This window comes from Poecilia latipinna, unplaced genomic scaffold (assembly GCF_001443285.1).
Source record: "Poecilia latipinna isolate Pla-1442-1.1 unplaced genomic scaffold, P_latipinna-1.0 Scaffold60, whole genome shotgun sequence".
Classification (NCBI taxonomy): domain Eukaryota; kingdom Metazoa; phylum Chordata; class Actinopteri; order Cyprinodontiformes; family Poeciliidae; genus Poecilia; species Poecilia latipinna.
In genome coordinates, this window is record NW_015112676.1 from 67,296 (window position 1) to 91,777 (window position 24,482).

General features: G+C 39.5%; 4 protein-coding genes across 16 annotated transcripts in view; 1 reads left to right on the forward strand and 3 right to left on the reverse strand.

Annotated features, from left to right (window-relative positions):
• LOC106962153 (target of Nesh-SH3-like) overlaps positions 1-1,039 on the forward strand; it is a 29,370-nt gene extending 28,331 nt beyond the window's left edge. For all 9 annotated transcript variants that reach the window (XM_015056357.1, XM_015056369.1, XM_015056397.1 and 6 more), the window contains one exon: positions 95-1,039. In XM_015056357.1, the coding sequence (XP_014911843.1) occupies positions 95-210 (116 nt within the window). In that variant the 3' untranslated portion in view covers positions 211-1,039. The remainder of the gene's footprint in view (positions 1-94) is intronic.
• Positions 1,040-2,808: 1,769 nt separating this feature from the next.
• On the reverse strand, positions 2,809-15,849 carry tfg (trafficking from ER to golgi regulator). 4 transcript variants are annotated; one of them, XM_015056460.1, is made up of 8 exons: positions 15,678-15,849; positions 12,584-12,794; positions 12,388-12,471; positions 10,891-11,037; positions 10,250-10,417; positions 9,993-10,145; positions 4,576-4,668; positions 2,809-3,680 (listed from the first exon to the last, which is right to left on the reverse strand). In XM_015056460.1, exons 2-8 carry the CDS (start codon positions 12,765-12,767, stop codon positions 3,250-3,252), a joined length of 1,260 nt encoding a protein of 419 aa, XP_014911946.1. In that variant the 5' UTR covers positions 12,768-12,794; positions 15,678-15,849; the 3' UTR covers positions 2,809-3,249. The 4 variants fall into 4 exon arrangements, with proteins under 4 accessions (XP_014911946.1, XP_014911953.1, XP_014911969.1 ...); XM_015056467.1 differs by having other exon boundaries at positions 12,584-12,798; XM_015056483.1 differs by having other exon boundaries at positions 9,993-10,070; positions 15,678-15,848.
• A 780-nt stretch (positions 15,850-16,629) lies between these two features.
• Positions 16,630-19,500, reverse strand: jagn1a (jagunal homolog 1a). Its single transcript, XM_015056499.1, is given in 4 exon segments — positions 16,630-17,512; positions 17,609-17,709; positions 19,265-19,371; positions 19,374-19,500. Coding segments are annotated over 4 exon segments (783 nt in total). The 5' UTR covers positions 19,486-19,500; the 3' UTR covers positions 16,630-17,049.
• A 772-nt stretch (positions 19,501-20,272) lies between these two features.
• The window catches only part of col8a1a (collagen, type VIII, alpha 1a), a 19,398-nt gene continuing 15,188 nt past the window's right edge, over positions 20,273-24,482 (reverse strand). For both annotated transcript variants that reach the window (XM_015056439.1, XM_015056448.1), the window contains one exon: positions 20,273-23,526. In XM_015056439.1, the coding sequence (XP_014911925.1) occupies positions 21,572-23,526 (1,955 nt within the window). In that variant the 3' untranslated portion in view covers positions 20,273-21,571. The remainder of the gene's footprint in view (positions 23,527-24,482) is intronic.

Genomic DNA, 24,482 nt, shown 5'->3' on the forward strand with positions numbered 1-24,482 from the left:
TATTACTCCAATTCACTGAATATGATTCAGAACATATGACAGGAGCTACATTTTGCTCACCCATTACCAGTTTGTCTGTCATCTCCTTTGACAGGGTTCTTCAGAGCGTTGAGACAGGAACCGGTCAGCTTTGGACAGATCGGAGGAAAGTCTCATGTGACGTACGTTGGCTGGTATGAGTGTGGCACACCCATACCTGGAAAGTGGTAAAAAAAAAAAAATCCCCCTGACTGCTCTGGATGATAACTTTATCGGCGGTGAGAAGGAAGACCTCACCGGACTTAAACCCCGTCTTCTTGGACCGCAATATCTGATAGATTTTTTCCCTCCAACCTTTCAGGTGTGAACTTTTAAAGGACTATTAGGGTCACATACGTTAAAACCTAACTAGATTTCTATATTTATGGGAGAAAAAAAACAAACAAATCTCACAATGGATGACAGAACCAAAATAACATACAGCATTCATAAAGATACTGCTGGGAAGCTGGCTCCCACACAGTATTAACTTGTGTAATAATATTTATCGAAGGGTTATTAATGAACAGTCTGTATGCAGTCAAACGTTTGAGATGTTGAAGGAGAAAACACCTCTCTGTCAGAGAGCACGTACTGTGGTCAAAGGTGTACAGAAAATACTGCTTTCACGGTACATGTACAGTGCAAATACATAGACATGCAGAACTGAGCTTCTGCAGCCACTAAGGGACTAAAATCAGTTGCAGTTTGCACAATGTTAAACTTCTGTTTATATATGTATATGGTGTCAAAAATGATATGCTTCTCTGCTTTAATACATTTCACAAATCTTAACCTTTAAATGTAAGGCAGCCAAAAGTTTAGAAGCAGCATTTGAGATTTTTTTTGTTTTGTTTTAAAGGCAAGTACACGTCAAATTTATATATATCTAAAACATATTTGTTTTTTTTTAATCATTATGCAAAATGTAAATAACTTGATATTGCTCATAATTTTCTTTCCTGATTTTACTTTATTGTGCAATTTATAATTCCAGCAATAAATCTTGTTTTTATACTTGGTTTGCCGTTTTCTTTATTGTGAAAGCTTTGGGGCAGTTTTAGGTACAGATTTCCAAACTTCTAAGACTTTTAGTACCAATAGGAGCGACTTGTTCCCCCATCTGTCAGCTGAGTTTAAAAGTCTGATTTATGTATAGCATAAATAAGCTTCGACAAATATTACTTTTATTTTGATTTCTGAAGAAGACCTCAAGACTCTGTACTCTTTGATTTGCAACACTGAGCAGAGCCTTGATCCCTGGTTTGGTCAAATGAAGTTGTATCACTGACTTTTTAAGTTGTAATACTGGGAAATTCTCTGGAATTACATCACTTATGGCCCCAGTATTTCTGGAGTAGCTCTGTTACATTAGTTATAACTTGTTCTAATAATATTTTTTGGTTTAAGAATTGCTTTTTCAGACAACCACTCCCTCTGGTTTTGGATGGTGTGCAGCTAGAAGGATTTCTTCTCTCACTACTCAGCCTTTGGAGACAGACAAGCCGTTTACCAACATCATACTCATTTTACCCGTTTACTTACATTTTAAATAAAAGTGACTGATACATGTATTTCAGCTCCAAACTAGCAGACAAGAACAAAAACCTAAGAGTTATTGTTTCTTGTATTTATCAGAGGATCTGTGAATGTAAATTTAAAGGGAAGGAAACAGACAGCGGTGTGAAAAAGTGCTTGCCCACTTCCAAATTTCCTTCATTTCTTTTTTGTTAGGTTTCTCACACTTAAGTGTTTCAGAACATCAAGACTCTGGGATGGCCTAGTCAAAGTCCTAACCTGAATCTAATTGAGATTAAAAGGTTGTTCATCCCAAACCACCATGTTTTAGACTGTTTTTAATTTAGAAACGCAACATTACAATTAGAATGGGCTTATTAGAAAATGCTTCAGGTGTTGTTTTTTTTTGCCAATGTCTCCAGGGTAAAACAGGCTACAGCAATATCAGCTAAGATCAGAAAATAGTTCATTTAATATTTTTAATAGTTGCCCTTTACACTTCAGGGTTCATCAGAACTTCTGAAGGTTATGATAAAGATTTAAATGTGTAATAAAATAGCAAAAATAGGTGTGTAGAGAAAGCACGCCAAGTTGAAGAACTTTACATTTTTTTCAGTGCGTGACGGAGCAGATGAAGGATGCTCAGCTAGCAGCTGCTAAGAGAGTTCAACGCTTACGCTTTACCAAATTATTAATAACTTTGTGTATTCAGACAGTTTCACGTGGTAGACCAAACCACGTATTCCCATGTCACAAGTCCCAGCCAAGCACAACCAAATAAGCAGCATTACTCCAGTTTTTCCAAAGCAGGGTGAGGAGAGGGAACGGTCCAAACCATACTTAACAGACGTGAACTCAGAAACCACAGTAAAAGATTAAGAAAAACACTGAATAAAAAGCTGCACAACATTAAGAAAAGACAAACAACTCAAACTGGGTCTCAATTCTTTATTAGATTAAAGAAAAAAAAAAGAAGAGTTAACATTTATACATAAACAACTAATCTCATTTGAGAGAGGAATTTGATTTGATATACATTAGTAAAAACCAGTGAGAAGAAAAGAAAGGAACACAAGCTGTGCTGGAGGTGACCGACGGTATGAAACTAAACAAGAGAAGCCTTCATTACCTAAACCTGTAGCTATAGTGTTCCCAACATGGGGCAGACACATTATTAATACCAACATGGTGGTGAAGTTAATCAAAAAAAAAAAAGAAAAAGAAAAACAGGGCTAACTTTTGTCATAGTGTCCTACACAGAGTAAACTCAAAGCTGTTGAAGAAATTTATCACAAATTCTGATCCCACTCGCAAAACAACACCTTATCATGAAAAGGACGAAGAACAGTTTGTGCAACAGCATGTTTTGGTCTCCCAGGTGTGCGCGTACAGACTAGGTCCGTTGTTACGACGACAGACACAGGAGGGCAGAACAGCCGGTGGAGGTGGCAGGAGAACAGATGGGGGGGGAGTGGGAGAGGGGGATAAATAAGGTGAGGAGCAAACATCAGGACCAGAACAGAGAGAGGTGTGTACGAACACTAACCATCAGACAGGGAGGGAGGGGTTGCCTGTTTTTCTTATATTTGGACTTGATATTTGTAGAGCAGTAGACCTTTTTTCCTGCACACACCTTAAACAGTTGGAGCCACATAATGGGGGGCAAAGGGGGGCATGGGGCGAGGAATTATTACCTCCTGCTACTGCCCTCTTTTACCGGTACCCAGGTCCCGGCTGAGTGTAGCCCTGACCATAATGGGGGCGGTTGCGGGCGTAGGGATTAGCAGCGCCGGGTGGAGGAGTGACGGCAGTGCCTGGCGGCGGGGTGAAGCCCGGGCGGGGTTGAAACCCTGAGCCAGGCTGGGAGCTCGGTGGCATGCTGTAGTTGGCAGGCTGGGAGCCCTGGGAGGTATAGTTTTGGGGAGGGAAGGCTCCGGGTGGATACTGCTGAGCTCCCTGAGGCTGATGAGGCGGCTGCTGCTGCTGCTGCTGCTGCTGCTGCTGCTGCTGGCCGGTCTGGAAGCCAGGAGTTGGGGCCGAACCGGGGCCAGGAGCCTGGGAGGAGGGTGGAGGGTAGTTCTGAAACTGCTGCTGAGGCTGTGGAGGGCCAGGCTGAGGGGCTCCAGGCTGAGAACTGTATCCAGCTGAGAAGTAGGAGGACATCTTGTGAATTTTCTTTAATGATTAAATGTGAATTTATCGGTCAACAGCAAAACAACCATGGAAATATGACAGGCTTAGCCTGGCAGGAGGATGGTAAGAGAAAGAAAAACAACTGATACACACATGGATGAACACATGATTAATCATTTGTGCAAATTAGCAATTATAAAAAAGGAAATCACATCCCCAAATAAAAAAAAAAACATTTTTAAATGGAATTCTGGAGAAAAAAAACCGTAGTTTTAGAAAAACAAAAACATGGAACCATCTCAAAAAAAAATCAAAAAAACCATCTCCATCTGTTTCAAATGTAACAATTGCCAGAGCATTCAGCCTGAGCCCTGTTTAATTATTTTATTACATAAAGTGTTAAAATTGTACATTTATTAATCAATATGCTATGCCACTAATGTTATATTAAGTGTGAATATGTGTTGTTGTTTATTTTTATGATGTGGGCCCCAGGAAGAGTAGTCGTCACGGCAACGGTTAGTAGGGATCCAAATAAACAACAACAACAACAAAAAAAACCATTTGCTAATAAAAATATATTAATTTAAAAACATGAATGCATTTTTGATTATTTAGAAGCTGATGTTTGAAAGATTTTTCTAAAACAAATTTTCCTGAATGATATTTTGCAATCCCTTCATAGTAGCTGCTCTTGTTATTTGTTATATTTGATTGTAATTATAGTTGAACAGTCTTTTAAAGGTGGTTCCTGCTCTCCAGGAAAAAGCTCCTCACACAATAGATTATGTGAGGAAGAATTGTAGCATTTGAGCAGAAACTTGAAGCTTCTGCTGCCAGATTATTTCTAAATTAAATGAATACAGAAGCATTTTCCCCTATAATCCTGCCCAGTTTCCGTCTTACCGGGATACTGCATGGTGTACTGCTGCTGCGGTGGCGCACCTGGCTGCTGAGGAGGGTATCCACCTGGAGCCTGGTACTGCTGATACACCTGACCTGAGGAGGCAGTGGAAAAACAGTATCGTTAGAAACACTCCAAATATAAAACTACTACTTCTCCATAACAGCACTATTACCTAATCTATACACCAGATAGGCTAAACATGGCATAAATCTAAAAATCATGCCCTACATTTGTGAAGCCAAACCAGAAGTCTAGCTTCATTTTCAGGTTTCTTCTTGCAAAGCCGTCTCAGTTCCTCTTCAGAGCTCGTTATCCGGGATGGAAACGCAGCATTTCAGTCAACAATTAAAACCTAATTAGCACAATTAGTGGGCCAACAACCCTCCATAAAACAACTCGAGTGCGGCGCATAAATTACATTTATGGACGACAGGGCGAGAAAGGTTTTATAGGCCCTGCTTGTTCCAGCTCATCCCCACAGATCAGTCAGCTTGTATAATGACCAATTTCTGATGGTGTCACAGCTTTTGGTGAAATTACAGTTAACCGAGCTTCTCCAATTAAGAAGCTCATTACCAAATACATCAGAGACAGATTTACAACTTCTTGACATCGTGGGTTTTTTTTGGCTCCCATACATATTTTTTTTTTAAAAGATCAGACGGTGTTAGGTTTGTCTGTATAACGTCTGTAGACGTGTGCTCAAATCGTCATGGAAACAGTCTGATTCTCAGTAAGTGAGCAGAATGCAGGTGCGCAAGTAGTTAAAACTGCAGAAAGAAAGCACCTTTCCTCTGCCTCACAGCAAATAAACAGCTTTGGTTTGCAAATATCATATGAGCAAAGCGACTTCTTCTTCAAACTGAGACTTCATTGTTTGGCATCATCACATCCTGAAGAGACCCGAATATTTCTCAAGAGGCATCTGACTTTCTAATACATTTATCTTTTATTTTTTTGCAAAAAGAACAGAAATATATAATTTATTGCTTAACCACAACACAGCTGCATGATTTTATGCTAAGATTAAAAAAAAAAAAAAAAAAAAAAAAAAAAAAACGCACACAATACATTTTTTCTTTTTCATCAGGTTTTCCATCAAAGGTTCAAGTGTGGAACACACATGCAGAGACTTGGCAAGTCAGTGTTTTCCCTAAACAAGGTCACAATTTTACTTCCAGATCTCACACTGGGTATATACGAGTATGGTGACAGCGCAGGCAGCTAGAGAACAGAGCACAGCACCGGTTGGGAAAAAAAAAAAAAAAGCTAGACGCTGATCGGAGATTTTATGGCTCGTTTCTTACCAATAGAGCAGAAAAGGAGATTCAGATTTTACTCCATTTCTCTTTAGGTTCTGTGAGTAAAAAATATTTTCTACAATCAAATGCTGATAGCTTCAAAACCTGCCCAAAATTACAGAGCTACGCAGTACGCTCCTCTTGGTCATGACGCATAAGTAAACCCCAATAAAATCCATCAAAAACAATAATAGCATAGCTCATTTACTCTTGTACTGCAAAAACTATTTCTTAACAACTGACACCATAGAAGCATCACAAATTATTCATCTTTGTCCAATAAAATCCATTCAGAAATAAAAGCTGCCAAAGAAATTCAGAGAAAAAAGCTCAACTATAAAAAAGGAGCCTGTCTGTCACGATCCTGCCTATTTGTGGATTTGTTTTGTGTGTGTGGGTCGTTACTCCACACACACAAAACACTTTATCCGTTTGCGATAAATTTGGTTATTTGTGGATTTTTTCATAAATCATATCTAAAGTATTTGGAAAAAAAATGCAGCTTGGGAAGAACTTGACTCGCTACTGGCTGTGCAAAGCAACCAATCCTGGAGCGCCATTCCTTTTCCTTGGCACTGATTGGCTGTACACAAAAAAGAGCAAAAATAAGGAAGTTAGGTTCTGCGGTGGCGCCAAGACGGTTGCCGCTGTGCGTATTAATGCATATTAAGACAAATATGGTGTTTCAACTACTAAAATAGGCAATTATTTATCAGCATACCCTCAACAATAACTTCCAATAAGACCAAGTAAGTACGGTGCATTCACTGAGTGGATATTTAGTTTCTGATTGGCCAATTACTGGACAAAAACAGTGCTCAATTAAAAGCAACAGATTTTTCTTTTTGATGCATCTCTAACATGTTAAAGATGATCCATAATTCAATAGGTCCAGTGTTTTTTCATGCATGTCATTTAAGCCAAGTCTTCACTTATAACTTCTCACAATGCTCTGCATTAGAAACACCTCAACGAAATACTTGGCTGAACGATCCTGTCGCCACATGAACATCCAACACAGTGGTCTTTACTGTAAGAGGAGCCATGTGTGTGAAATTGTTTTGTTTTTTTTTCCTTGTGTTGCCATCATCTGTTGTCCATTATGAGCACTGTTATGTAAAATTGATGGGCAGATCTGAATGTTGATTTCACTGAAACTTAACATTTTCTCTTTAATCACAGAAACTCGTTAAAACTGATACTTTGGGAGTTCATCAAAACAAAATCCTGTTTTGCAACGAGTATTTTGCACAAATAAGACAACTGTGGATTTGATCAATACATGTCTAGTTCTTTTACTTTTGGGGACAGATTGAAATTATTACCACAGTTCAATGAGTGTCAGAAAAAAAAAAAAAAGGGCAAATTTTTTACCATTTATTCACAAATTGTTTTAGCAGCATTCTTAAGTTAACAAGCAGTCTAAGGCTCCATTAAAAGATGACTTCTGGCTAACACAAGTGCTCTGTTGGCATTCAAACTCTCATATTTTACTATATAAAATATTGTGCGCAGACTGGCTGGTCTGATTTGCCTCAAGGCTGTCAGACTGCAACCACAGAAAGTAGTAAGAGGGTGAAGAGTGAAGAAACCACAATGTAAAAGAGCAGTCCGTACAGGGGCGGGTTTATGGTCCCTGTGTGCCAACCATCTGCAGCCTTGGAAGTGAGGAGAATAAAACCATGGGACAGATATGAAGACAAAACACTTGGTACCATATTGGACATGAGAGATGTATTTACAAAAATAATAGGAAAAATAAAAAATCACAGCTGCCAATGAATCATAGGAAAACAATGGTTCTGTAATGACTTATAGGGGAAAATGCAGTACTTAAATCACCAGAACCTTTAATTTTACCCTACTTTTTTTGTCTGTGGCACGGAGAATGGGACGTCGTCACAAATTACATCTACCGACGCCGACAGGGCCGTCGCATTCGGAGAACAGCGATCCATACAACAGCATTGACGTTATTTTCAGGGGTTTTTTTTCCCACAGCTAAGTAATTCCATAATTTACAGAAATGTTGAAATATATAGAATTTTAAATAAGCTGTGCTGAAAAAAAAAAAAGAGAAAGAGTTCCACATTTTTTTTTAAAAGTTGTGGTTTTAAAGGTGTAGACCGGCGATGGCACCATACTGCCTTTGTAGCATCACTTCCAAACGCTTGGAAACGTGTAACCAAAACAAACTTTACATAACTTTCTCCATCTTGTTTACTTGCCTATAAAAATAAGAGAGAGCTTCTTGGTCACAAATAGTTTGTATTGCTCCACAGATTTCTAATAAATAAAACCTGTGCCACCCATACCAAGAGAACACTGACCACATAAAGCAGCAGCTGCAGCCTGTCTGCTTCTTTCAAACTCGGTGAACAAAACCTGCACCTTATGATTTGTTGCAATGTGCATCTTAGAACATAAACACCTGAAGACTTTCTAACGATTAAAGCTGAAATCCCTAAAATGGCTTTGAAGAGAGCAGACGTAAAAACAAAACATCATTTGATTGATATTCCCACAACGTTTAGCTGCTTCTAGTCACATAATTGAAAGTAATAAAGACTATTCCTGTTTTATCACTTAAAGTTAGCAAAATATGGACCGCAGAGATGATTGAAATAAATGTGAATAGAGTAACACTTCAGCAGAACCGCACACAAAGTTAAAAACTAACTTTGTTTTTTGTTTTGTTTTTCTCTAGCAAAGATGTACAATCCCTCATTAGCCTATCTGAATCAGGCTTTTGGCTTGGGCCAAACATGTAGGAGTCTCAGGTTGCACACTGAGAAGAGTAATGGCAAGACCTCTGATTAGTGAGATAACCTCCTTGGAGACTTTTGTTTTTATTTTGTTCAGGATTGCAGTGGTGATTTTTCATTCAAAAACACTCATGACATCATAAATGTGAGTTCCAAAGAAAAAGAAAACAAGTCTAGGAAGTACGAAGTTATGAGTAAGCGAGAAACAAAAGCTTGTTGATGTGAACCAGAATGAATATAGCGCACCTTAAATTTGCTATAAATTTCAGTGACTTTTTCCCCTGATGAGGTTCATTCAGTTTCCCAAATCCAAACTATTATTGATCAGAGACAATCTATTTCTGCAGCTAAAAGCAAATATACCGACACCCATAAAAATTTATCAACAGACTATAAACACTCATCCAACAAAATCCTATATTCCCCAACAATTTTAATAGCATCACATCAACCAAGCATTTGGTTTCTAGTTTTTAGCTCTGGTGCAATCTCTCTCAAACTGTGGTCACCAGACCACTGGTGGTCAACAGGCGCCCCCTAGTGGTTCGCAAGGTACTGCATCTAAACAACCATTTATATGCAGCTCAGCTCACAGTGTGATATGTACAGTTAGCTTGTCAAAGGCTTGTGGTTAAAAATAATAATGAGTAAGTGGCCTAAAACCAGCTGCTGTAATTTTTATTTAATTTAGAAATGATTTATCAGTGAATAATTACAATAGATAAAAAACGCTCATAGAAATGGGTGAATAATTTTTGGTGTAGAAGAGCATTTTTGTTTCTGCCAAAGCAACTCAAATCTATTTTTTTTCTTTTATTGTGCTTCTAAATTACAAATGGCCCTAAAATGATGTTAATGCACACAACACTTGTAGTGAATTGGAATTTGTAAATAACTCGACATGCTTATGCTTTTCACATGTCTAAAACAGCACCACTTCTCATTAGTTAAGAGACTAATACTGTCATTTCAGGCTGGATATATTTAGATGATACATTTACATGTTGTGTTATTGCAGGGGCACTTTTAAGTTAGGTGGCCTTGGAGAGTTTGTTTAATGGGTTAAGTGATCCTCAGCCTGAAAAGTTTGAGAAACACTGCTCTAGCTTCTACAAACGCTAGCAAAAATTCCAATTAGGACTACAAAAAAAAAAGATTTCTCAAGCTACACAACCTGAAGGTAGTGTTTGTAAGGCTAAGTTGGTGCTAACTTTGAAATAATGCACCGTCGCAGCTGTAAAACAAAGCATCGCTCTTCTTTCTCTATCGCGATGTGTCTTACCATCCTCATGAAGTATGTCTTTTTTCCCTTCTATTAATCAAGGGGATCTTTGTGGGTCAGTTTCTTACCATCAACTCCAGCGGGGGGTCCCTGTTGTACGCCAACATAAGGAGGCTGTGGCTGAGGGGGCACTCCTGGCTGAGGCGCTGCAGAAGAGGAGGAAGCAATGCTGTCAGGAGTCCCCGAGCGCTCCTCTGTTGCAGCAGCAGGGGGAGCAACTTTTTTTTTTTTTTTTTTTTTTTTTAAAAGAGAGAAGCACGTTAGAGACAAAACTGAACGCTTTCCAGGGGAAGACATCCCAGTTGGGGAGTGTGGTGTGTCGTACCTGGGGCCTGGTCCTCGCTCAGGCCAAAAGCAGAAATGATATTCTTGTTGACCTCGTCCTGGTTTTTCAAAGGGTCAAAGGCCGACATGCTGGCTGCGCTGACCGGAGGAGCCTGTTTCGCTGTCGAGTCTGCCGTCAGTACTTTGCCTTCACGCCCATCCAACGACTCTAGAAGAAAACAAATTTAAGATGGAACATTTTTAAGTCCTTAAATGCAAGTAACAGACGGCATTTAGAAGCGTCAAGAGAGAATTACAAAAATAGTCAGAGAATAGAGAATAGACTCGCACAAAACATTTGCTCACTGCTCTGATGTGGTAAGAACCCATTTCTGCTCTTACACGGCTTCGGTCGAAATGAATTGTGCATAAGACGTTCAGAGAGCTGCTGCTCGCAAATATCCTGCTAAAACAATCAAATGTGTGTTTTAATAGAGACTTGAATAAACTGCCTCAGTCTGGTGTCAGAGTCTAAGTCAGACACATTTCCTTCAGTTCTCCTTATGAAATATAACGATCTGCTACTTTTGGGGAGTTCCTCCGAACTATTCTGGGAAGTCCTAACAGGAAGGGAGAAACAAAGATAGAAGTTTCTCTTGTGTTAGTTGAAGGTGCATCAAGTTAAGGCGAGTTGCTGCTCACCGTTTTCAGGCGCCGTGGAAGTCATTCCAGGCTCTGAGGGCGGCTCCAGGCTGTCAAGGAGGTTGTTGACTTTATTCCTGAGCTCAATCAGCTCCCTGCGCAGGTACTTCACTTGACTGGATTCCAAAGGCCGCGGCTGACCATTCACTGCAAATAAAAACAATTACAACATAAAAAAAATGATGAAAGAATCAGTCATAAACTGGCAGGATTATGTGCAGAATCCTGCACCTAACCCAATGTTTCTTTTCACAACAACTACCTTCAACCCTCGTCTCCCCACTCTGAATCGACAGAGAAAATTAGGAAAGAATAAATAGGAGCTGACATTTTTTTTTTTTTCCATATCGGTTCCTCGTATCGGCTTCCCGGTGCTTGTGGAAACGGCTCAGGGCGCAACGCCCCGGTTCAAGATGTTGGCCGTTCTGAGATCACAGGCATGATCTACGCCTTCCAAACTTGGCACAAGTTCAAGGCAGTGATCTCCAGATGAGGTCATAGCATTTGATCCAAAGCTCGGGCTTGTACCGATTCGCCCTCGTTTCAAAGAAGAAAAACATCTTCCAATTGTTGCACTAACGCGTGGTTCGTGCGCTTTTCCCACAGCAAAATTCAAGCACTTTCCAAAAAGTTTGAAAAGTTTTACAGCACCACACTTTGGAGTTAAAAGCAATACAAATGAACTAAAGACAGCATTTTTAATACACCATTACATGATATGATTTAGAAATAATGTCGTGTGATGGTGTTGTACAAAGCAGGGACAAACTAAAATGTAACAACAGTTTATGTTTTGAAAGTTCTCTCACACATCCTGTCCATCTGACAGGTCTGAGAACAAAACACTAATGTAAAGGGGGAAAAAAATCCTCCAATTTCAATCATTTTAACATATGAAATATAAGATCTCCTTTATTTCAATTACACAAATCATTAAGCTATTAGGCATAATAAATATTATATTGAACAAAAAGTGTTAAGGTAAATGAACCTCCTGCTCACATTATGCTTATAAATAATCACGTGACTTTCTATAAAGAGTCTTTTCTCATCAAACTGTGCAGGTGGAATATCGAGCACCTTCAAGGACTTTATATAGAAATCGAACACTTTTCAAAAAAGAAACTTACAATTACTAAAAACTACTGACAGTTAGAAGCCTTGACCGACATGAAGGGGCGAAATAGAAACACTTCTAAGAGCTACGGCTAAAGTGAACAGGGCTAGTACGCAATTTAAATTAGGCTTTATAACCCGGTCTAACTGCCACGACTGGGTTTTGTGATAAATCTGACCCTGACTTGTCGTTATTTGTTTGCTCATCCAATGCTAGGAGACACAGTGAAATTCCACAGACACCGAGTCACAGGGCAGAGCATGGAGAAAACAAAAGCTCCACTGCTCTCCAGTGACTGGCTGGCGGAACAGCGTAAAGAAAGAAAATTTGTTATCTTTTTGTAAAAATGTGTGAGAAAAAAAAAAAAAAAAACAGCTTACCAAATAATGTCAATTTGAGTATTCTACTGCACTGGATTGCAAAGGAGAGGTCAGAGCTGTCAAAAATGGTGACGAGGTCATCATCTGGAAATAGAAAAAAAGACAAAAGGAAAAAAAAAAAAAAACGTGCTGAAGTTATACGATGCAACAGAGGTAGACGCGCCTTGCATTCGGTTCAGAAGAGGGGAAGACTCACCTTCATCTTTGTATTTAATGGTAACTTCATCGTTACTCTGCAGCTTGCCTCTGAAGACGCGCTGCATCATCAGCACCAGCTCGTCGTATGTGATGTCTTCATTGTGGATAGGGATGCGTCGAATGTCGTCACCCAGCTGGGCTTTGATGATCAGCTTGCCGCTCAGGTCCAGCTGGCCGTTCATGGTGTCGTCTGATCTCTGCTGCTCCCACTGCCTTACCGAGGAACAAGAGGGGCACGTTCAAAAATCTCCCCTTATTTTACAGCTCAAAATTCAAGTTCAAACTTTTAAAAACACCTGAAATAAGAATTCTAAGAACGGTCTTATGTAAATGTGTTAACTTTTTTTTAAATCAATTTCTATGTTAAGATTGACACTTACTATATAATAAACCACTGAGGTAAAGCAAGGTAGCTTTATTTATGTAGCACATTTTCAGCAACAAGGCAGTTCAAAGTTATTTACATGAATTAGAAGGAAATACAAACAAAACAAAACCAAAAGAAAGACAAACAGATAAAAGTATGAAGCTACATATCGGTTCCCCATGTTTCATAAGAATAAGTAGTTTGTAATTTATAAACTACTATTGTAATTTATAAACTAATTAATTTATAAACTAGCAGGGGTTTCTCTGGATTCTTCTTCTGATAAAACTGAATGTTGGTTCCAGTTGTTCTGGGTTGAGTTCTAGATTTGTACAATATAAAGCTAAATGTTAGCACAGAGGTTAGTGAACACAATTATTAGACAAGCTCAAAACAAAAAAACCGGGTAAGACAGTGGGTGTGTGTATTGTAAATGGGTCATTATGTTTAGGTCATGAGCATGAATAGACTTGCTGTTTATTCTGCCACTACACAGTGACACAGAAAATATGCCTCTGTGCATCAACTGGTAGCAAAAGTAGAGTCCCAGTGAAGTACGTCATCTTATGTAAAGCCCCAACTACACTGCTTCACAATATCACTATTGGCAAATATTTTAAATTGACTGCGACATTTTGCAAAAATTATCCCTTCTGAATTGAGCTGATCATATGCCTGAAAAAAAAAAGAGGAAAAAACACGAGCTGTCAGGCTCTACCCTGGCGACCGTCCCAGTTGATGAACATTACTTTCTCTCTGCGAGGCAATTTTACAAAAATCTGTGAGATGCCAGTCATGAGCCCAACAAAATCAAGCAGGAATTCCTCAAAAGTATGTCAGCAGATCAGGTCAGGTGGGTGGCTGCAGTGATAAGCGTGTAGGACTAAAATATGTTACAGGAAAAACGATGTATTTAACAGTTCTTTATTAAGCCATCTTAAGCTATATTTACTTTGAGGGGTTCCAGGTGGGCTCTGATTATCTGAAAAGTCTACCAAAATAATAACATCAGAGATTCAATGAACAGAAGAGTCTAAGGGTCAAACGTCAGCCTGTGAAGTGGCAAAGACAGCCTTCATGTTGACTTTGACCAGAACGCTCAGTCTTCTTGATAAGAATAGTCTTTCACCTTAATTTAACATTAACCACGGCAATTTACTGCAATCATCAGGATTTCTTTTATGTTTTATCTAAACCTCTCTACATTCCCATTCCTTCTTCACCAGATTTTAGTTTATTTAATTAACAGCCTCTCCATTCCTGGTTGTGTTTTATATGATTAGATTTTGATTACTTGCATGTATATTAAAGAAATAACTTAGGTTTAGATTTCAACAGAAAAAAATTAATCTCAGAGTAGACTCAAAACAACAGAGTGGAAAAATCAGCTACATTTTTTTTTTTTTGTCAGTAGTGAGCTCAAATCAATTTTAATTATAATCAGATTTTGGGGGGAAAACAAGCTGGTAACATACACAATTTATTTGACAAGGCAGAAAAGCAAAAACAAAAGCAAAACTCATCTTATTTTTCCACATTAACATTACAGATGGGGTACAATCATTATTAACACACCGTTTGGGGGGGGGGGGAATTAAAGAGAGGTAATGATAAACTACCACTGATGATGTTTGCAAACATCACCCAAAAAGTGAAAGTATATATATCATTTGTGAATAGTGAATCATCGATTAGTGTTACTGCTGTAGTGAAGTAACCTTTTGTGATAAGGTTTAGGTTGCATTTTCAGAGCAGCATTTATATTTGTATGGCTTCATCCAGCCTCAAAACTCTGTATGCAAATTTTATTTAAATAAAAAAAAAGAGAGAAGGATTTATCAAACACTCTTCAGTGTGACTTCTGACACATTAAATACTACAAAATACTGTGATTAAGTCAATCTTTTGCCCATCCCCAGTTAACATCAGCCGCGATCTAACATGTCAGTTATTATCTTCCCATAGATTCAGTATCTGAGAGGTTTATGCCAAACAAAGCCCCGCTGTGGATTTATTTGCAGAAATCCTACTGCTTTGGCAGTCCTGGCCAGATGAGTAATTGGCTAGATGCTAAGGATTGTGTTGTTGCTAACCTTTAGCACACAAGCAGATCAAATGGCGACACCGAGAAACTCTGCGATTTCATGGAGCAAAAATCTCTGGAATTTAATGAATAAAATAATGATGCATGCCAACTTTGCGTTTATCGGCCGCAAAAAAAAGAGCCGCCCAACTTTGTTTATCACATTAACAACAACGCAGTGTGACTGGTTAAGTTTGACAATCCAGGCCTTTTCAGTACTAGATACATGGGCTACACAAGCCGAACATAATAAACAATCACTTTAGAAAATATATGTACAACAGTATGCAAATGTAATAAACGATTTAGTTCAATTTCAGGTTACACCAAAGGTCAGTAAGAATCGACTTAGACGTGTTTCTACAATTAACAAGCACATGCAGCTAGATAAAAGTTTACTTTATAATCCAACAGCGTATTGAGGCAACACAATGTTGGATTATAAATAATAGCATGTATGGGAAACTGAAAACTGAAATTCTGCTGAATCAGTCTCTGGGTGAACCAACGCACCGTTAGCTATATAGTTAGCAAACGAAACATTAGCCGGATACCGCTAAGTAGTAGCAGCTAACAGACAGTGATGACATAGAAACTACTGAGTGATTACAGCTAAACATCCAAACCAATGAGGTATTTTACCTGAATCAGACGACTTCACCACGCTGTGTGTTCACAGGTTTCCCCGAACCGTGAAGTTCTAGTTTGTTAGCTGGCCTAGCTAAGTCCAGGAACCAGCATCAGGAAGTGTCATCCAGTCTGTCAACGTCAACCAGTACGTGGCATTCTCTTCGCGCAGCCGCAGAGCGTCTGGAACAAAGTGTGTTAGGACTACTCCCCTCTAAATTGAATAGATGAACAGGATTAAATTTCTTCTATAGTCAATATCTTGAATAGCTTGAAACCCAACCCACTGCACTGCACAAAGAGGTATCTAAAATTGATATTCGTATTTACTGATAAACAATAATTAGAATATCACTGTTTGGGATTCCGCCCTGTTTAAAAGAGATGGACCCACCGATGTTAATATCTACAAGCCCATATTTAAACAGGATATTTAAGTAAGTATACAGCCTGCGACCAACTAAAGTACTCCCGGGACAAAATGTAACATTTTTCAAGCATCTGTGAAAATGTATAAAACACAGCATATTAACTGGTGCTGTTTCTGTAAATGACAGAATTATTGTAATTGATTTCAGAATTTGTCAAAAGCTTGTAACACAGTTGAACAAAATTTTGTGATAAACACACATCGCACTGCTAGTTTGCAAGTCCTTTGAGTTGGATTTCAAATGAATTGTGAGCTCAGCCGATGCAGTAGACACCAATCACGCAAGCTTAAGGTGACAAAATATTCTCACCTTAACAAATTTAGATGCTTTTTATTTATAGCAAGTATTCTAAGTTAAGCCAACTGTACTATATCGATGCACTGTGCTACATTTATTTTGATTAGTTTTAATACCATAGTTTTGGAGACATAAACTAAATGTAATCAAGAAAACATACAATACATATTTTTTGTTTCTACAAGTCAAAATGAAGTAGCGTCATTACGGTGCTTAGAATGACCAAGCAGACAGAGGTTGTGATGGTTTTATTTCTTCTTTAATGTTTTTTTTTCTCACTAAAAATAGAGACATAATCATAATTTACATAACATAATCAAATGAGACCAAAATAAATCACCTAATATGAACAAACACTGGGAGTTTAGAAACAAAATGTACACACTGACACAATTTGTGTGTTTGTTGTTGTGTAAGCATGAGCAAAATGAAATCACTGTAACCTGAGTTCTGTGTAGAGAAAAACAGAAGCCTGCTTATTATTGAAGAAGGTGCAAAGATTGCATTGGTCACTGCAAATACAAGATGCAAGCTAACCTGCTGCTTATTACTGTTCTAGGATCTATGCTGTGGGATTTTTGTCTGACCAAATAAATGCAACTGAATGAAACTTGCAACATAAACATACATTTTCCAGAAGCAATCCTCTTTTTATGCATTCATTTCTTCTTCTTTTCCTGAGTGGCATCAAACCATGAATCTAAAAGTTTCTTCATGTAGTATATCTGCCACGCATGCACTTGAACAGCAACCACCATGATGAGGTACATAACAGTCACAGCAGAGAAGCCAAAAATGAAGCGGTACGCTTTTCCGTGGCGATAGAGCTGCTGAGCTACGGGAAACATCTCCATGCCACCATAAATGAGAGGCGCCACAGAGAAAAGCCCTGCACTGATCATGGATATAACCAGGTAGCTGATGTTATTGTTTGGGAGTGACAGGCTGCTGCAGAGCAGGGGGATGAGGCTGAGCAGGTAGGGGTACTCCCACTGGTACGGTACGGACACTGTGTCGTGTGACACCAGGTCAAAGTGGCTCACAATCACTTGCGCAGCCACTAGCAACCAGATCAGAAGGTGGACCCAGTTCAGCTTCCGCACCTCTGACTTCAGGGAAGCGCTGCAATATAGAAAGTCAACATTCAGATTGATGTTTGGATATTTAAAAAAAAAAAGGTAAATATTATCAATAGGAACTGTATTTTTTGTAACTTGCCTCATCTGGTAACGTGGGGCCACCTTTTCTCTGGGTTTGAAGTCAGTTCCATTTGTACTGGCTGTTCTGGGGCCAACACGGGATGTCATGTTCGGGCGATCCTGTTCCACACAAAATACACAACTTTACACAAAATAAGCATCAAATATTTCTATTTATTGTTTAGATAGACAATATAAAAAGGTCAAACCCAGATAATTACCTCCTACAATAATAATAACTTTAGGTGTTAGATTTTTAAAAAGTCAGTGTGTTGTGCAGTGCCTTACAAAAGCATTGTTGTATAATTGTAAAGTGGAAGTTAAAAAAAATACAGTATATACAACATTTGTTGACCTGCTGAAAGGCAAACCTTTGCAGGTTTTCTTCTAGGAAGGTCCTATATGTCACTGTTTGCATCGGGCCACAAACTCTGACTATAGCTTCTCTCCCACAGCATGATGCTGCCAATGCTGTTATCATCACATAATATTGAGAATGGTGTGTTCAGAGTGTGTTAGATTTTCTCCAAATGTAGTGACTTTCATGTTGAGCTTAAAGTTCTGTTTAAATTTTAATCCAGTTTAGATCCAAGCAGATTCTTCTTGAATCGAGATGATTGATTGATCAGAGCTCTGCAAGATCTTCAAAGGTTAGGATATATACATATACATATATATTTTTAAACCTGAACCTTGCAATAATCTATTGATGTATGTTCGTGAATGAAAACAAGCCCGAGGCCATCGCAGAACAGCTGTATTTAGATTAAGATTATAATAGAATATTAAATAACCTACCGACGTCAAGTCGAGGCGCTACCTTCTCAAGACCTCAGTGAATTTACGTTTAGTAACTAAATGTTATTTAGTAAAGGGAAATGAATACCAATGAATGCCAAACTGGGCTGCACAGTGGAGCAGTTGGTAGAGCTGTTGCCTTGCAACAAGAAGGTTCCCTGTCTGATTCCGGGCCCCAGTCTTTTCTTTCTGCATGGAGTTTGCATTCTGCCTGTGTTTGTGTGGCTTCTCTCTGGGTACTCTGGTTTCCTCCCACAGTCCAAAAACATGACTGTCAGGTTAAATTGGCTCTCCAAATTGCACCTAGGTGTGTGTGTGCATGGTTGTTTGTCCTGTCTGTCACTGTGTTGCCCTGCGACATACTGGCGACCTGTACAGGGTATACCCCGCCTCTCGCCCGGAACGTTAGCTGGAGATAGGCACCAGCACCCCTCCTGACCCCACTAGGGAAAAGGGTGTAAAGAAAATGGATGGATGGATGCCAAACTTTCACAAAAAATGAAAGCAATTTTATTTCCGAGCTGCAGTGATGTAAAAAACTTTTTGCTGGTTTATAACATTCCAATAAAATCCGCTGAGGTTTTTGCATCATGGCAAAATGAGAAAAGGGTTACTAAGCGTAAATACTCTGCTGCATTTATACAACGGTGTAAACAGTTGTTTAGATACAAGCCGAAAACTTGTCCGAGAATAACGACGATGGCGGAAAGCAGGGAGCGCGTTAGCTGCTGAGCCCGACCATTTCCTGTATTTGCTTAATTTGAGCAGGTGCGTATTAAATACCGGACTGGTTTCGAGTTAATGTCAAAATTGTCCTCAACGATGCTTAAATATCAAATCAAGTTATGATTCATTATGCCGCTGAGTATTTACTTACCTCTGGACAAGCTCGATGGTTGAATGCGTTGTACAGTAACACAAAAGATGTGATGAAATACAGGACATGGCAACGCGCATGCGCACAGTCGGATTGCAGCATCAGCATCCCCCTCTCTGACCTCATCCTGCTAAAGATTTGACAAATGTTCTGATGAGCGGCTCTAATAAAGCCAGGCGCAGTTACAAGGATTTCAGTCATTTCAAAGATACGTATGACATGAACTAGGTTGGAGATTGCATTTCACATTTGATCTCCAATTCATATAAAATCAATTCTGTTCTATTCAGTTATTTTAACCCCAGAATCCCTAGTGGAAATTAGATAAGCAAATAAATAAATAAATAAATAAATAAATAAATAAATAAATAAATAAAAACAGTGTTATTTCAAACGTTTTGTCTTACATTTTGTTTTGATTGAATTCAACAGAAGGTTTGGAAAAATATTTATTGATAATTCAGCCATTGAACAAAGAAGGCAAACTTCTTCACCAGTCCAAAGTTTCTTATTATAAAGTTTTTGTTATCTTTCAACCCCCTTTTTAAGGCTATCTTCTCAGTTTTTCTTTTTTCTTATGGCAATCTCTATTCCCTGATTTTCTTCTATTTCCCTTTCAACTAAACATATTGACGTTCTTGGTGGGAAATAGTTTCTATTCTTTTTGGAGCAAAAAAATAACCTCTATAGTCTATTCCTAAACAACTGTGTCCTCTGTGTTGCTGCACACAGGGGACATAGTTGCCCAGGACATGTTGGAAAAAGGTATATAAACACAAAATTTTGAGATTTCTTTCCAAACAATTCACCAGTGTCAATTGGGTATGTTATTCCTGCTAATACTTAAGCAGGTTAAGGACCTTGATTGTATTTCCTGTAATAAACTGTCACAAGAAGAGCTGCTTCTTTTATAAATGCTGCCCTGAGTAAATAGATATAAACAACCAAGCTGCGAGTATGCATAACACTATGCATGCAGCTTACCGTAAAAAGAAAGAATCATTCAGGTACAATTTTAATAAACATTTATTTTTTTTAAATAAATTGTCACGACAAAGTTTAAACACCAACAAAATTCGATTACAGGGACGATATCGATATCATCACTCTTTTTTTTTAAACTAGTCATACTTTATTTTTTTCGTCATAATCCATTACGTGGGAAATGGATTGTGAATGATGCGCTTCTAATATGAAATTGTGTCCTACATCTTAGTTTTGAAACAGTGAATTTTAAATTAAACCTGTTAAATAAAAAGAATTACAAAGAAACATTCACTTCAGTCAAACAAAATTAAATAGCCCAAATAGTTATTTCCAAGAGAGATAGAGAGACAATTAAAAACGTCACTTTTTTTTAAAGAATTAATGTTCTTTAAAACACTGAATGAATGCCATTCCTCACTAAAAGTTGTTTGCAAACAAGATTAGTATACTTGTATGATTCTTGTAACAATATTTTATGTCATTGCCATCCATTGTGGTGAAATGGTCTATTGTAGTCTGTTGAGTGGCTTTGTAGTTCAGAGCAATAATGTGTCTAGACTTTATGGGTTTTTCACAGCAGCAGATTCACAAAATAATCAGCATACGATTCAAAATAAAAATAACATTACATTGTTTTTCTAATCTCCTCCATAAAAGCTCAATATTCCTTGTAAAGCTGTCATGTTGGTTTTTTACCATCTAAGATTTGTGTTCTTCTACACAAGAGTAGAATAATCAACATACACCCCAGTTCCTTCATGCATATCGTTTTACAGTCACGTAGTTAGTTAGCCCTTGTGTTCTTCTCACTGAATTTTGCTATTCAATTTTTTCCCCCCAGAACTGACACATTTTCAGCCTGCATAATAATACATGCTAACTTTAATGACAGACAGAAATAAAATAATAATAAAAAAAACATCTATGTCAATTTTTGCATTAATACCCCAAGAGGCAGGAAGTACAAATGTAGAAATAAATAACAATTTACTGTCAAAATTGGTCCACATTGTTATGTTTGTTTGTTTTTTTCCACATTACCTGCTGGATGCCAATTTTGATGCTGTGCACTTTGACTCTGCTGTAACAGTGTAATGAACAGAGAGAAGTTAATCTTACTATCTTGTTAATACACTCCATAAACTCCTTTATGTTTATATATATAAAAAAAAACAAGTCTTAGGTCTCCCACTTGAATTGATTTTCAGGTTATACAGTACAGATTCTGTGCTTTCATCTCAGTCTAAGATAATTTATAATAAGATCATTCATTATTCAGTGAAAAGCTTCCTCCTTTCCTTGCTCATAAAGTATGAGACTTTACATTGGATAGAGCAAATATCCAGTAAAGGAGGACTGCACATACTCTCCAGCATAAAGTCCTGAGGCTTGATCTGATGGCATCTGAATATACACAGTGTCCCCGGGTTGGAGAGGAAGGACTGCACTTCCAGAGGCTTGGTCTAAGGAACCTTTTTTGTATTCATCGTATGTATACATCACAGGCTCATTGTTTCTCATCAAAGCCACCCACACGTTCTCTCCCTTGCAATGAATGTGGTAGGCAAAGTAGTAAATGCCGGGGATGTCGCAGGTGAAGATTCCTGTCTGAGGATTGTAGTTTTGACGGCCGTTGTACAACAGCTTATCAAAAACAACCGGACTCCCCACAGGTGGGAAGGGAGTGGACGCTACAGCCGTAAATGCTGGCATTTCAAGCCCACTGGAACCCATTACTTCAGCCCCGCCTCCACCGTATTTGCTCTTTTTGCCATAACTTCCGGCTTTAACACCATCTAGTCCTGGTCCCATCTCAGAGAGAACCCCAGCCATTTCTGGAGAGAAAACAGGTTCACCAGGTGGTCCTGGTGGTCCAGGTGGACCAGGTTGACCTGGCTGTCCTGGGAGTCCAGATGGTCCCTCTCTTCCTTGGGGTCCTGCAGGACCAGGCAGGCCTGGACTCCCAATGACTGCAGTGCCTGGTGGACCAGGAAGTCCATTTTCTCCTTTAGGTCCTGTGGGACCTGGAGATCCCATTGGTCCAGCTGTACCATCTATTCCAGGGATTCCTTGAGGTCCTTGAATACCCTTTTCACCTGGTAATCCAGCCACTCCTCTTAAACCAGGAGTACCCGGGGGACCAGCTATACCAGGTAGACCTTTATACCCATCAGCACCTTTAGGACCAATTGGTCCAGGTGGACCTCTAGGACCTGGTTCCCCAAGGTCCCCAGTTAGACCAGTCTTACCAGGAAGCCCTGGAGGACCAATGTCACCTTTGGCCCCATCAAGTCCTTTAGGTCCTCCGTCTCCACAGTCTCCTTTAGGACCAGGTGCACCTACACTTCCAGGTCGTCCGATCGGTCCTGGGGGACCTGGTGGACCACTTGGTCCAGGAGGTCCAAGCATTCCAGGTAATCCACCATAGCCCTTATCTCCTTTGAGTCCTGGAGGCCCAGGTGGTCCATTCATTCCTTTATCACCTTTTGGTCCTGAAAGTCCTTGTTTACCAAATCCTGGAAGTCCTGGTTTTCCTGGCAATCCTGGTGGTCCTGTAGGGCCCTTTTCACCTGTCCTTCCTGGTTCTCCAGGCAGACCATTTTGACCTGGCTTTCCTTGACCAGGTAGACCTGGAGGGCCAGGTGGTCCTCCTTTTCCAGCTGGCCCAGGAAGCCCCGATTCTCCAGGATGTCCTTTATGTCCTGGTGGTCCTTGTGGACCTGGCAAACCATTCAACCCTGGTTTTCCAAAACCTGGAAGCCCTCTTGGGCCAGCTGGTCCAGGAGGCCCAGGAAGTCCTTTGTGACCAGGCTGTCCTGGGAGGCCCATTCCTTTGTCTCCTTTTGGTCCCGGTAATCCCGGCAGTCCTGGCAGGCCCTTGTGACCTGGTTCTCCTTTGCCACCTGGTTGTCCTGGTAATCCCTGCATCCCTGGTTTACCTATTCCAGGAAGCCCAGGTGGGCCCGAGGGCCCCTGAGGACCTGGTTGACCAGTGGGGCCTTCTTCACCTCTCGGTCCCATTTTTCCCTGAGGCCCAGGCTCACCAATTACACCTGGTTTTCCTGGCACTCCAGGCAAGCCTAGTTTCCCTATTCCAGGCAATCCTGGTGGACCTGGAGGTCCCAGTTGGCCTTCACCACCAGGCAGACCGTCTCCTGGAGGCCCAGGAGGTCCTGGAGGTCCTGGAGGTCCTGGAGGTCCCTCTGGTCCAGGCGGCCCAGCAGGGCCTTGTTCTCCCAGGGCAGCTCCTTCCACTGCACTAGGAATTGTTAGACCTGTGAGCAAAATGCATAGATGTTAAATACAGACAGTGCATACTTACAAAAATATAGAAACGCATTTAGTCCCAAAGTTATCACCTGTAACAGCACATTCCTCCACAAACAGTGATTCAGTCTGACCTCCAATAACATTATGATCAACCCGTTAAGCCTTCTAGTGTGGCCAAAAATATTTATGACCAATCAGGGAATAAACAGTGAACACATAAAGCTGTCCAGAGACATTTGGTTCTGAGACATCAGCAAAAATAATCTCTGTTCTCAGTGGACTGTGCTAAATACTTTCTAGATTGGGATCCATATAGAGTAACGACCTGTATGTACTTCACAAAAACAGAGAAATGTGTATCTGAGGTTGAAAGAATGAGACCAAAGTTATATCAATCAAGGACATTTCAAATGTAAAGTAGAAATCAAGTTCAGAACTACTGGAAATTCTCACGTTGGTCAGTAAACCATGGCCATTGCAAGTTCCTGATATATTTTGGACAACACACAAGCAAAAGTTTTGCCTCCCAGGCATGACACATTTGTTTATGTGTCATAAACAAACAACAGGAACTCCCAAACCAAAAATGAAAGAACAGGAATTGCATCATCAATCTGTAATTTCACCCCTGGCAGAGAGAGCAAGTCTCTTTGTTCCTTAAGTTCTTATCAGTTTTTTAGGGGACCTCAACTGTCCCGCTGAAGGGGACTGTCAAAGTGTTTCAATATAAGTTGTGGGACTGGTTTACTAAATAGTCATTTAGGAAAGGGGAGGCATTACCATTTAGTCTGCAGTAATTCTCAAATTAACAGTTTTTAGTTTTTCCAAGAATTAGGAATATTCCACAATCAACTTCTCAGAGGCCATATCGCTAGGCTAATCAGAGTACGGGGGGGGGGGGGGGTATACAAGGTTTTTTTTTTTTTTTTCTTTTTCCTGGGTTTTTTCTTTTTATTTCTAA